Source organism: Calidris pugnax, unplaced genomic scaffold (assembly GCF_001431845.1).
Source record: "Calidris pugnax isolate Ruff unplaced genomic scaffold, ASM143184v1 scaffold211, whole genome shotgun sequence".
Classification (NCBI taxonomy): Eukaryota; Metazoa; Chordata; class Aves; order Charadriiformes; family Scolopacidae; genus Calidris; species Calidris pugnax.
Window position 1 is genome coordinate 3,204,248 of NW_015091083.1, and position 14,869 is coordinate 3,219,116.

General features: G+C 42.9%; 1 protein-coding gene across 1 annotated transcript in view; it reads right to left on the bottom strand.

Moving 5' to 3' along the window:
- The window catches only part of PRIMA1 (proline rich membrane anchor 1), a 47,700-nt gene that overhangs the window by 13,520 nt on the left and 19,311 nt on the right, over positions 1-14,869 (bottom strand). Inside the window, exon 3 of the mRNA XM_014957418.1 lies at positions 6,313-6,442. Coding sequence (XP_014812904.1) covers positions 6,313-6,442 — 130 coding nt within the window. The remainder of the gene's footprint in view (positions 1-6,312; positions 6,443-14,869) is intronic.

Genomic DNA, 14,869 nt, shown 5'->3' on the forward strand with positions numbered 1-14,869 from the left:
ACTCTCTGCCCACGCTGACCTCCTGTGCATCTCGTCTTCCCAGCAAGGCTCTCCCGAGCGGGGAGCTGTGTGCTGCTTAGCAACCCTGGAGCAAGATAAATATTTAGCAGTAAGTACAGGGGGTACAGGGGAGGAAGGACAGAGAAATCAGACTGTGTGGCCACACAAGTGGTGGCAGCACAGCTGCAAAGGGTCTTGAGGGTGGCTGCAAGAGGCTGATGTGTGCCTGAGGAGCACTGCAGCTCAGCGAAGGGAAACCCTGTCTGCACTCTTTGCCCCATGGGCAGTATGGCTGCATGGCAGCAAACAGCACAGCAAGGCAAGGCAGGGTGTGATGTGACCTCCCTTCAGAGCAGACGGGGCCCCCGAAAGCAGCTGATGTGGACAAGCACCCCTGAGCCCTCCTTTATCAACATCTGCTCTCAGCTGGGGCAAGGAAAAGCTAAGGCACCATTTCAGTATGAATCCTTCTAATATGTCAGGGAGAATAGAAGATATTACCAATCTCAAATCACCTTGACCTGTCTGTCATCAGCCATCCCGTGAATATCCACTTCAAAGAGATTAAAGAATTTTAGGACACTCCTCTGTCTTCTCTCCCCACACTGAAAAGCATTGTTTTGTTGCAATTAATAATGTTCTGGGACTAGATTGTGCTCAGTCTTGGTGCTTCTCATAGGAGATGGCCATGTGGAGGACCACACAGTCCTTCCTCTTTGGGGGAGTGAGTGGTGCGAAATGGGCTGGGGGAGAGGTGTGGGGCATACACCCCTGCACCATGGGACACTCTCTTCCATACATAACAGCTCCCTACAGCCTCAAATCCCACTTTTTACCCTTTTTAAACAAGCTTCAGTGCTTTCCCCTCTCAAGTCCCTGTCTCATTTTGTTAAACAAAACCAGCTTCCTGAACTTTGCTCCCACCTTGCAGTATACAGGGTCCACAAATCATACACTGAGTACCCTAGAAAATAACCTGAGCAATGAATTTTAAGGCAGTCTAAATATGACCTGTCATTTTAATTCAGTACAATGTTTTCTTCCATTTAATTATTATTTGAAGGTGAACTCAGAGCTTATTTAAGGAAGTGCATATATAGGCACTTAAGGCACCTTTATATCAAGCTATGGAACCCATAAAAAACTGTTGCAGCTTGACAAAGTTAGAGTAGTGAGTAAAAGGTACATCATGCAAAACTTTGCTATCACCAGCCTGCTTTCTCTGCTGACTTAGCAAGAGGGCTTTTTGGCAGCAAACCCAGCAGTATATCTGAGACCATCCTACCTAAAAAGCAGCAGAGCCGAGGAGTCACATCCCTAGGCACATCTGGCTGCTTATGGGTCATCTCAAACCCTGTGGATGTTCTGGAAATATTAAGTACGGGTTTTTCACATGCTGGAAAACCGTATGAAACACCTCCTGCCAGGTTCCATAGCTGGCACATCAGCTGGCACAGACACCAGGATGCTCAGCTTCGCTTTCCCCATTAAGGTTTGATAGATGGCTCCAGTATCTTAATTTTATACAGGGAGTCAGGGATTTATTTTTCCCTTTTATGTAAATATCTTACTCCACTCACAGACACTGACACACCAGTGAGCTGCGGAAATAGGATTACATACTGCAGGTCCCTCTCTCCCCCATCTCAGTTGCTTATTCACCAAACAACTCCCGTTAATCCTCTTTAATGTGTTTACTTCCCACTGCCCTCCAGTCTAACTGTCCTACTATTATTCAGGTGCTTGGAGATGTTAAAAAAAAAAAGCTTAAGAGACAGCCAGCTCCAGAGCTGATTAAAATGAATTGAGCTCCACTGATTGTTTTTCTATCCACACCGATTTACACCAGACGAAGATTTGTTAGAGCTGCTGGCATTTACAGCACACTTGCCCAAGTCCAGTGTACAAACCACTTAATACTGAAATTAGCCAGCTTCTTCCAGCCTGTGCTAGTTTATGAATTGTCCTTGGACTTCCTGCTTTTACTTCTTGGTGACAGTCTTCCAGGGAAAGAGAAAGAACAGCAGGTTTTTACAAACGAAGAAATGCTAGAAAAATACATGAAGGTATTCCAGATGTTGAAGCAGGCAATCATCTGCTCTTGCTATGTGTTACAGGAATCACTGGTTGGGAGATCACTTTCCTTATCCATGGAATGAGCAGAAAAGTCTCACTGCTTATAATGGATCTGAGCCCTGGCCAGCCCCTGATTAATCCTGTCTGAGAAATCTGCAAACGTCACAGGCTGTGACTGCTGTTGGCCCTAAGTGCCAATCCTTAACATTTTTCTAATGTGCCACACAAAAGTTTCGTAATGGAAAATTCACAATTTTTAAAAGAGGAGATGTCCCTCTGTCACAAAAACCAGAGAAAATAGCTGTTCCCCCGCTGCCAAACTGAGGGTGCTATCACCAGGCTGCAACAAAACACAGTATCATGTGTGATCTCCTCTGGTGCTTGGTCTGTGCAGTGGCACCCATCTGTACCTGGTGTGCTAGTCAGGCTGTGCCCAATGCGGCAGACACCAGCAGCACGTGTAGGATCTTTAGAGGCTGCTTTAATAGCCTTCAAAGAATCACCCCATACATATCCTGCCAAGAATTTAACCTGTCTGACAGTGCTCTGACTTTTAAAGCTGATTGACAGATGTTGGCATTAGTTCCCCCACGGACCAGAGAGGTCAAATCAATCCACTGGAATGGATTTCAGCATTTCTTATGACCATTTCATATTGAGAGAACCTGAGTATTTCCAGGGGAGATGAAAAGATGGAGATAGCAACATGCTGGCTTGGTTCTGGGAGTTATTTTATACAAAGAATCAGCAATCCGCTAGGCTCTGCACAAAAAGCCTCAGTGGCTGAAACTGGTGATATGCTAAAATTTTAGCTTTTACAAGGGAAGACAAACCACTCCAGGAGAGACAGTTTTTATACAGATTGACTAAAAAGACAGTTTAGTTATGATACATTGAGGATAGTCGCTCCCTCTCTTCCTGCTACAGAAAAGCAGACATGAGAGAGTTTGATTGGGTCTGGCCCTTTGAAACCAGTAAATGAGATTTTAACTTAAGTGCAATAGGATTTTTCTTTTTCTTTCTACTTCAAATTTGATTCTTATGAAAGTGAGGGATTAATACAAGACATCCAAGCTCTCTGCAAGTAAATCTCTGCCCGCGCTTTCCTACGAAAACATTTAACTCTTGCTACACCCTACAGCCAAATCACTGCTGTTATTTCACTCTTCAGCATTTCTTCAGTGCTTATACTGCTAATTAAGCTGAACTGTATGCTTTAGGCTAAATAGGATAGAGATAGCATTGGTTGTCAGGCTGTAAACCCCATTTTATTTGGAAGACTAACAAGCAGAAAAACAAATTATTCCAGTTAGGCTTTTGCAATACTCTCCTGTAATACTATGGATTTGTCCCTGGGAGATATATACTATATATGTCTACTATAGGAGGTACATAGGATCTACTATAGATAGTATACATAGAATATAGATAGATGAATGCATAGGATACATCTGTCCATGGGTAAAATGAGTACTATTACCTGATCTGAAATCACGTTTGGTATGTTCTTGGTATTTTTCTTTTTATTTATTTAATGGTTATTTTTATTTATCTTTTTTAGCTGACAGGCTGGTGAGAATTTTTACATGTTGTTCCTGTTGTACCAAAAAGGAGATATGAGCCATCTGCTGCTGCCAAGCTAGCTTTCATGCTTACTGGCACTTACAGTTTTAGTCACACCCCAGGCTCTCATCAAAATGAGGGCTTGCAAATGTGAAGACATGGATCTCCTTCCCCCGCTCCCCCAAGAAGTGGTAAAAAAACCGCCTGTTTAAAAATGCTGGAGGGTGACAGTCTCATGCAAGCTTTTATAGAGGGTATGTTTGGTTCATAGTTGTTGCATCTTTCCTATTTATACTACTCATCAGACAGTAGGTGAAGAATCTCAGTGATGCTGCTGAGATGTAGGAAAATACTTTCAGAGAGAGGACACTGAGCAGGAGAGAGTTTTGAAGGTCAGTTTGTGATGGGCACTATAAACAGTCCCATCCTCAGCATACTTTGCCATTCCCCTGGTCCCCTCCTGCAGTGACTAGCTATATGACAGCACGGAATCCAGGCTGGGACACGTCTGAAACCTGCAGACATGCCTGACATGGTGCAAGAAGGAAAGGATGCTGTTCAGTGGTGGGCCACAATGCTACCCTCACCCAGAGCTAAGAAAGAGTTGGGGCAGGCAAAGGTAGCATCTTCAGGCTGGATTCTGATTTCTACATCAAAGCAGTCAGCATGTGCCTCTCCTTAAATGAAGAGGGTGGTGTCATATCAAGGTTACAACCCCTCCCAGATGTGGCTGGAGAATGAGTGGGTGGTGTTCACATCTAAAGGGGACAGGTATGTTGTACGTAAGAGACAACACGCTGCTCTGGAGGTGGGAGACAGATTTGTCAGAGATGCTGCAATGACAGAGGTCCCAGTTCCTAGAGATACACAGGAGGGACTGGGAGGAGGACTGCAGAGGAGAGCTGGTGGGATTGGGGTGTGAGAGAGGATGGGGCAGGGCACGGTTATGGAGAAGGCAGAAGCCAGGAACACACTGAAGGAACTCTCAGCTTCAGCGTCACCCAAATTAATCCCCTCATTCTTTCTCTAGCCACCCCCACTTCCCAGCAAAAAATAGACTGGAGGATTTCTCACACTAGCTAAAGCCAATTCAGCTCAACAATATGGGATAATACTCTGTGTCAAAGGCAGGGATGCTTCTCTTGTGAAGCATCTTATCTTATTTCCCAGCATTTATCAATACATATCTTTTACAGTGGATCAAGGAACCTAAACTACTGAGGAAAGCTGCCAGGCACTTTAGGGCATCCTTTTAACAAAGCTGTTTTTGGAAGGACTCATTGATGAAAAGAAATGCTCTAGTTACTCTGGAAAATATAATTAATAAGATTTTCCTTTGTAGCTGTCCATCCCACATCTGAGCAGTTTTCAGCTTAGCATTTGTCAGCATTGTGAATGTCAACAATAAGAAGATCTAAGAGGAATTTCACCTTTCTCTGAGCCTAATGCCTGCTCAAGTGGCTGACTTGTATGTTGATATTCACACTGTTGACAAATAATGGATGTCTTCATCAAGTATCTGTATTATTCTTCACCGCCATGAAGCATAAGACTTTGTTATATGAATTCCCACAGCCCTTTCAAGGCAGCTCTAAATTTGTCTGCTTAAATTTCTTTTCTGTACCTCCCATCTACCAGCATCAGAGCAGATTTGAAGAGCAATTCTTCGCTAGGAACAAGTTGCCCTGGAGAGTTACTGCTTCTGTAGGTGTATTTTGCAGCCTTGCCAGAAATCATTCACAATTTGGCACTAGGCAGACAAATACAATAGCTGTATTAGCAATTATGAACTACAACTAAGAAATTTTGCACTGTGTTACCAATGGAATTTGACTCCAATTTCAGTCCTCTGTAGATGATTTTTAAGAAGTTCAGTAGCTAGAGTGAAAGCCTTCCAAATCCTCAAAACTAATAAGCATTCATTTTAGTTAAACTAGAACAGCAGAGATACTTATGTAAATTTAATTAGAAATTAGATACAGACTTCTGTCTTTTTTGAATTCTCCCTTTTTGATGCTCTTAGATATAGTATCCTTCAAATCCCCCATAAATTTTTCAGACAGCCAAAAAGCATGTGCAATGCTCCACCTTTGTGATATAGGCTTTTAAATTCGAAGAGATAATAGGCTTTGAAGTGGATTCTGTAGTGATAATTTTGAAGCAAGAATAAATTAGGGGTAGAGTCTCCAAATGAAAAACTACACATATTACCCTAGCGTTTGGGTTAAAAGAGCTTGCATCAATCTGAAATGCTACAATTAGTGATGGGCCTGGGTCAAAAATCTCACATCCCACATGCAGATTTTGAGTACTATCAGAACTGGATGGGACGGTGTTTCCTACCTCTATACTTGGCCAAGCCAAAGCTGTCAACATTCCCCAGCAACCTGCAGCAATTTGACTTTGGGGAGTTCATGTTAATCTGAACATTGTGGCCCTGTCCCAGTTCTAGCTGTTCTCCTCCTCATGCCCATGACTGTGCATTGAACTTCACCCTTTACACAGGCAGGATACAGTACATACAGTGACTTTCCAACGAAAACACACATTGACTACAGGATGCATTTTGCCTTTAGGATGCCTTTCAACAAAACAAGGTGTCAGACAAGTCTTAGGTCAACCTTTGTTGGGGTTGCATTGCCCCAAGCACAGTAAAAGCATCTGGAGTCTTACCTTTTTATGGCTTTGTAGCAAATGATGACAACTACGAAGAGGAACACTAGTGTGGCACAGCATACTGCGATGATAATAACCAGGCCTGGCCACCAGGTCTCTTCAGTGGGACAAAAAGTAGACTTGGGAGCTGTAAAAAGAGAGTGGAAAAATACATGAGTTCTCCCAAATAAGCAGTGTATAATCAGATATACTTCAATCACCCATGCAGTAGCACTATGCCAGGGCCACAGGATATTTCACATTTAAGACCCTTTTTTTTTTTTCCAAGCAATCAACTGGTTTGGAACTAGATGTTTCTTGCCATGGCTCCCAGATGACCAAGTTCTCTGTGTCAGTGTTGTCCACAACCTGCTGCTTAGTCCAAAGGAGAAAGGCTCAGCTCTGCTCCCCATGGGAAAACTCTCCTCCCCCTGCATTTGCCATCTCCTGCTGCATCAGATTTAGTTTGAGAGAGATGTTACGCTGATAATGGTAGGCTTTCAAACCCCATTAGGGGAGGTTTATCAGGGAGCTGCAGCAGTGCCTACCAATCAGTATTGCAGCTGCTATCACTGTAACCTTGAGGTGAGGAAGGGGGATTTATTTTAAAAGGACAGGAATTTTATTACATTTATTAATTGCTTTTAGAGGACTGTAGTTGACAGGCTTCTTTCCCATTACATTATCTTTGAATTGTAGGTCCAATAGTTAAGAAATGTCAACATTAAGAAATGTTAACCCGTGATAATATAAGCAATTATTATTACATTTTTCCTAGTTGATTTAGGGCTAGATTTGCCTATGTACCGCTCAAAACAAGCAGTATTTTGCACCAGGAGTACGGGTGAAGTTTAGTTCAAATCTTTTCCTTCAGGGCCATATTCCTTTTCCCAAGGATGGTTGCAACAGGCAATGCCATGAGTGGTACCAGTGCATTGCAGAGGCGAAAGAGGCCCTTAGCTCAGTGTATGCAGCCACATAAACTCCATGAGAATTTGGGTCACCCTAAATGAAGTTCAATAATGAATCAGTCAATGGCACTGTCTAAATCTACGTTTTCAGTTAAGTAGGGGAGAGAATTAAGTACAGGAAAAGGCTTTTTCTTGAGTCTAATTATTTGATCCGATGTATCCTAAATTCTGAAGTTCTTGTTGTACACGTTACAAATCGCTGCACAAGTTAAAACGTCATCACACTTGCATCATTTATTGTGAGATGACATCTCCTGTGCCTCCTGTGTTTGATTAGGAAAGACATTCACATACTCTTACGTTTAACATTCATTAGGTAAAACCCTGAAATACACAATTATTGAGAAAATACTGTTTTTCTAGCTGCATGATCTATAGAAGAATTGGAAACATTCATTCAGACAAATCTGCAGGAGCACCTTACAAAAAGACTAAGTAAAGATCTAGAAGAAGCAAATACATAGTAAAGCCAAAAGCTTGATAATTTATAGGCAGTTAGGGATTTGGTGCCACACAAGAGGTCCTGTCTTTCTTACAAGCATCAGCCCTCAACACATGCTATCATTATGATCATATTTGTCTAGAAAATATTGCCTTCCATTTATTGTACCTGCATTGACTGTGAGGGTTTGGAGGGTTGTGTTTGTTTGGGTCTTTTTTTTTCTTACAGGAGAGAAAAATAAAACTGAAAAATTAAGTGATTTGAAGAAATATTGCTTCCTGGCTCTTCTTTTGACAATGTGTTCACTCCCAGCCTATCTCAGCAAACTGAGCTTCTGTTCTATTACCATGTGAGCCACAGAAGTCAGTTTTCAGTGCATGATGGAACTATTTATTGTGTTGTGATAAAGCTAATGTTTTTAATATTCTCCGAAATTTTTCAATATTGTTATTTTCTAAGATTGCAGAACAGAAGGCATTTCAAAGATGACAAAACGTTTGCATGAAGGAGCAGGCAGTCTCTCTGCCCTCCTGGTATTTTCCTGACAAATACAAAAGGTTGCAGTGAAATCAAAGGAAATACATCCATCTGCGGGTGCCATGTAAAATTAGATGAGAACGTACAAACTGTGGAGAGTATGGGTACCCTTATCTAGTTCTTATTCTTCCATTTGAGGTGGTGAGACTGGGTTGCTCCTTGGCACAATAAATGAGACTGACAAATGGCAGAGGCAGGGTACAAAGCAAGGCTTGTCACATACCTGTGCACCATGCGCTCCTTGATGGTTTGTCACAGTATTTTTACACAGAGAATAAACAGATATATGTGGGTTTGAATAGTGAATATGACTATATGGCTTTATTAATGACAAGAAAATAAGAATGGCTGATGTGGAGGTGACCCCTAATCCACTTGGCTCAATTCCCTTCCCCACTGGTCCAGACCAGGTGCTCAGAAAGAAGAACGAGAAATCACACTGGAAGTTACCACAGCCTGTTTCTTAGTGGTTGGTGGGTTTATACAGCTTAAAAAATTCTTTTCCATTTCTACCCCTTATAATTGCAGTGCTAGATAGACTTGTTTTCCTTAGAAATGTTCACTGTTTTTCCAGTAAGTTCCTAGTTGCGTGCTCTTGTATGCCTTTCTCAGTATGCATTCACATAGCACTCATTACCATGGCATTTCTACATCCTTAATGCATTTCTCCTCACAATTATCCTCTGAGAAAGAGCAGAACTCTCAGGTGCTTCAGAGTGTGTTTGCCTCCTGTTTGGCGTGTTTGGCTTATTCCTGGCTGGTCTTCACTGATCTCAAAATCAGCTGAATGGAGAAAGTGATTTTCACAGCGCAAAACAAATGTGCTTTTTCTCCTAAGCCCTGAAGGTTCATTCTGCACGTTGGGTGGGAAGTGATAGGAAAGTGATGACATTTTAAAGAAAATAAGCAGGGTGAGCTAAGCAATCACAGCCTGTCATCCTGACAGAAATCCTGCCAAAATAATGAGGATCTCATTCAATTAATAAAGTATTAAAATAAATAATTGATGTTAAACAGCACAGGTTCAGGAAGACACATCTCGTCAGACTAACTAGATATTTTCTGAGGAGATTACTAGTTTGGTAAATAGATGTATTAGTGCTGGTGTGATAACTTCAGATCTTGGTATGACATTCGACTTAATTCCACATGATGCTGGGGTTATGAAACTATAAAGTTACAGTAAGTGCGACACACATAAATTGAGTTAAAAGCCAGAGAACTGGTATGTCTCAAAATCTAACTATAAATGGAAAGTCACTACTGAGAGAATGTGTTTTTAAGTAGTGACTCCCTCTTTCCCCCCAAAATAGGGTGATGGATACTGTTAGAGTTTGTAAATGACTCAGGAATGTACTCCACTACAAGTGGAGACTAAGCATATTTAGATTAGAAATAGGGTAATTACTATCATTAAATGTAATTATCCATTACAATAGTCTATCAGCTTTGGCGGAGTATTTAATTGAAAAATGTAGTTTAAGGTAGACTTTTAATTTTTCCTAAAAGAAGTCTAAATTCAGCTAAAGAGACTGGGCTTAGAATAAGAATTAAGTAGAGAAAATGCTTCTCTGAGAAGTCCACATGAGCACAACGCCTTTTTTCTCTTGGCCTCAAAATTTATGAAGTACAAACGTTGGTTAGATTTACTCTTAGAGGGCTAACACCTTCTCCCATTCCCAACAGCATCAGACCTAAATAAATACAATGAATAAACAGACCCATTTCAAACCTACAGTGAGTGGCTGGATCCAACTTACTGAAACAAAATTCATGATAAAGTACTTTTAGAGTGAAGGCATCCTGCAAACTATTTCAGCACCACAAAAATCTCACATGCTTTCTTTGACTAAATTTGTTTTGAAGGCTCAGCAAAAAGACACAGCCCCAGTTCTAATGTTAGCAGGTATCTGTACACACATGGCTCTACCCAGAAATGTGCATACCAGGAAAGATTAACTCAGCTACAGAGAGTTTCCCTCAATGTCCAAGCACAAGAATAGAGGTTGTGTCACTGGAAAGGAAGTTTCCATAAAATCACAGAGAAGTCTCTAATTTCTTTTTAGCAAATCTCAGAGTGGGTCATTCTCAAAATTGCCATGTGCTACCAAACGCAAAAAAACAGTGATGAAGCTGTTTTGATCTTCTGGATTAAGCATTAAATGGTTTTGTGTACGTTATGAAAGCGACACATATTTGTACTGCCTGCAAATATAGAAATAGGACTCAGAATCCTTGGGTACACCCACAGGTTATCTTTAGTGGTCATGGCTGAGCTTTATAAAGCTCAGATTTTGGAAATCTAGTACTCCCATCATTTATTTTGATGGGGGTTATTATTTTCCATTGCCATAAGAGTTGGAGGCTAATTGCTCTTCACATGGGAATGCTGGGACATTAGAAAAGAAGTCCATCCAGCCTGCCAGGAGACAGTCAGCGCTCCACCCAGGGGTTCAGCTGGGCTGAGCTGGTGTCCCTGCGTAGCCCTCAGCATCCCCTTCCACTGGCTCTCACTCACCAGCCAGCCCAGCAAAGCAAAACAAAGCAAAACAAACCAGAACAAAATAGAACAAAGCAAAACAAAACAAAACAAAACACAGGGCTGAGCCGGAAAATAGCTAAGGGAGGCAGTGACCCGTGCTCCCATGTGCAATCTCAGGGGGGGTGTCTCTGGCCGAGGTCTGAGTGTGACAATCTGCTCCTAGGCTCGGTCCCAAGCAGCCGGTGAGTGTGCGCTGATGTGACGTGGAAGGGTGACAGTGACCCCCCTCACCTCCCTACAACAACAGCAACTTCATGCCTAAAAAAGGAAGAGTGCTTTCAAGATAAATCAAAACTGATTATTGTTTTTCCTCCCGCTTTTATTCCTGTTCCTGCAGAAAGGTCAAGAGTGCTGGCGTAATCAGCTTTATGAGACATCTGCCCATTTTTAATATCGTATACTCACAACAGGCTAAACCCTGCCATCTCTATGCCTGCAGCACTCCTCTTGCTATTGTAGGGCTGCCTGAATCAGCCATGCACTTTTAATTAGCATGCAAGGAAGCAAGACTGGATTTTAGTTTGAAGGCAGGCTCCTATTCCAAGGGCCTCAAGTGTTTTATCAGTCTTGGTTGAAACTTAAAAGGGATTGGAGATGCAGGCAATGTGTTTCTAACAACCCCTATGTATGTCACATATTTTAGAGACCTGTTGATCTGCTGGCTAAGGCAGGATTTGCGGTACTAGTCTCATCTTCACTCTTATTTGTCTTATTATTTTGATATATTCAGATAATTTGCTCGTTGGCATCTCCATTTGCAAGACAGAGAGAAGCCACTATATGGAGAGTGATTTTGAATAATACGGAGAGGGATTTTGAATCTGTTGCAGCTTGGGCCCCTTCACATCAAGGTGTCTCATCTGTGGAACAGAGGAGTTCAATGATCCCCTGATTAATGTGAAATAACTTGGGTTCTGAGCGGAAAAGCCCTACAGAGGAACAGTTACACATGGACACCAAGGCTTGGACACTTACTCTATAAGCATTTTGTTGTGTAAAAGATGAGGAACAACGAGAGCCTTCATCACATGCCCACATCTTTTTTTAGAAAGCTGATTTCAGTGCTGAGCCTGAGGTCTCTCTTCTACTTTCACATAAGGCCCTTCACCCCTGCAGCTGTGTAAACTCACCGCAAAGTAAGTGCCAATTAACTTAATGCTGGTTAACTCAATTGTACATCAGAACGAAGCCTTGGGCAGATAATAAAAAGGGCCAAGATCTCTAGTGATGTAAACTAGAAGCTGTCTCTGTTCATTGCAGGAGGACTTGGACCAGATGACCTTTAAAGGTCCCCCAACTATTCTGTGACTCTATGAAACTAGAAGTCCACCCAGCTGCAAGACTGGTGCCAGTTGAGGACCTTCTTGCAGCATCTGCATGATGATACTCATAAGTGCTGCTCTGAATTTTTCCGAAGCACAGCAGCTCAGTCCCCAGAACCTCAGAGGTTGTGGGCTCTCCAGCTGCAAGTTTTGTTACTTAACTCAGTGCAACGTGGAGATATCGGTGAGTCAGTGTCAGCTCAAGTGTCACCTCTTTGTTTGCTGTATTTTGTCACGTAGGAATCACTACAGATGTGTTTGGGTAATCCGCATGGTACGAACATGCTGCTAACAGCTAGAGGCAGCTGGCACGGGAAAAACAAATCCTTCAGAAGAGCCTTCTAATGAAGTTTGTGGTACTGTTAGACCTTGATACAAATACAGATCTTCAGCTGTTATTCTAAAAAGCATTTCAGGAATAGGCAAAGGATGTGTTCCCTTCGAACCACATCCATCGACATTCTTGGATTTGAGGGAAAAGTTTTCTGTGAGGATGGGGGAGAGGAGGCTGACCAGGAGATGGGGGGTGGTTGGTGCCTACTTCTGGGGCAGAAAGCCATGCGTGCATGAGTGCCATGCAGCGGCTCCTCTGCTCACCCCACCCTCTTCCCTGTCCTGTCCCCAGACCCTGGGGCTTGCCCATGGCCAGAGGGATGCCTGAGCTCATGTCCACCTTGCAGCCACAGCTGCCTGCAGAAGGCAACGTTCAGGCTGGTGATCAGGTAGAAAGATCACAGAAGGAAGGATGGCCATTTTCCACTGACAGATGAAGAAGAGGCTTGTAGAACTGTGTTAGTTTTCTGCCTGCTGAGAGAGGAACTCCCTGGTGTTTGTATACATATCTATATACACACACACTATATATGCATACATACATGTATATTGATATATGCATCACATACATATATATGTACCTGCACAAACACATATATATGTAGAAAGAATATATATAAGATAAATATATTTAATGTATATATATATAAAGGGGTATACATATGTATCCATATAAATGAAACTGCTGCCAATAATTTTGTTAAATGTGTTTGCATTCTGGGGGTGACAGAATACGTGAGAAACTCTGCCAACTCCTTTCTTTCTTCTCCCTCTTCCCTGCACACTTGAGATTCCTTACACCAGCTGAACACGTAAAGGCAAACACATTTGGGGCCCCTCTGAAATGTGTTTCAAATGATTCATTTTGAAGATATAGGAGCTATAAGATATGAATGGATGCACTTCGCTGTCTCCCTGGCAGGTCCAAAAATCACCTCATCAACCTCCCTTCACAGTCGTTGCCTGCAGACAACGCACCCGGCCACGCTTGAACTGCTGAAGGGGAGATGTGGGAGCACATCACATCAAACACCAAGAGCAATGCTGGTATCTAAAGGAGCCCAGGGGCTGGGTAAGTCACCCTCCCTGACTGGCCCACCATGGCCTCGGAGACAGCCTACAGGAGGCCATAGTCCTCCTCTGCTCTGCCTCCAGACCGCACAGCAAACACCGAGCAAAGACTGTGGGGAATCTAGCAGAATTCCCAGATGTCAGCTATGGTGGATCCAAGACCAGAGGAGTCGCAGCAGGTCCAGCCTCAACCACATGACACCACCAAGAGCTGGTGGCAGCACCAGGTGCTGTTGCCAGAAGCATGTATGCACCGTTAAACACTGAAGAAAGATAAATGACCACAACTGCAATGAGGCAACTTCTTTGCCCCATGGTAAGCCATGGTCATAACCAAACCCATCTAACCGCTGTCCGGAGGGCTTTGGGCACAGACTGCCCTCCTCCTGATACCCCAATGGCAGCTACAGTCTCATCCCCCTGGGAGATATGAAATGATGTAGAGGAGATAGTGGGAGCAGACCACCTTGGAGGATTAATATGGTGTCACATGCACTGCCGTTTGCTTGCACATACACACCCAGAGAAGCTGTGGATGACCTATCCTTGGAAGCGTTCAAGGCCAGGCTGGATGGGGCTTTGAGCAACCTGATCTAGGGAGATGTCTCCGCCCATGGCAGGGGATTGGACTAGATGAGCTTTAAATGACCCTTCCAACCCAAATTGTTCTGTGATTCTATGATGTTTAAATGTCTGGCAGGGAGGTGCTTTGGCATTGCAGCTTCTGGGCACAACGACTGGGACATGGCTCCAGCCCTGCTCCAAACCCTAAAGCAGTGTTGAGTGGATTAAATCAAACACAATAAAATATGAGATTCTTACAGCACTGTGGCTTCTCAGAGTTGTTCTGCTCAAAGTGATGGACACACTGCTGTCTGTTTGGAAAGTCAAGGGAAAAACAGGGCACAGGATGGGCAGCACAGAAAGCCAGATCTATTAACAGCCATCGTTAACTCAAGGGACTGGACTAATGCAGCAAGAATATAAAGCAGGAATGGATGACAACTTCAGTAACAGATGAAGTCCACTTGGAGCAAGTTCATTTCCAGTAAATCTGAACACAATGGAAAGTATTTGGATTATCACAGTCCCCAAAGAGCAGTGACCCAGAAAGCTGCTGGACCTGTTCCCTGAGATCCTGCCACAGAGAACAGGTGCAGGAGGAAGATGCTGCCCAGCAAGGAAAGACCAAGCTGCTTTAGACTAGAAACATCTTATCACACCACCCTCCCCTCTGGAGCATGGCTGTAACTGTACATGATATGGAAAAGACTGGCTTAAAGAAAATAAGAATCACATGATTTTAGAGCAAATTTTGATCCAGAAAGAAACCTATATTGGTTTTCTTTCTTTTTTT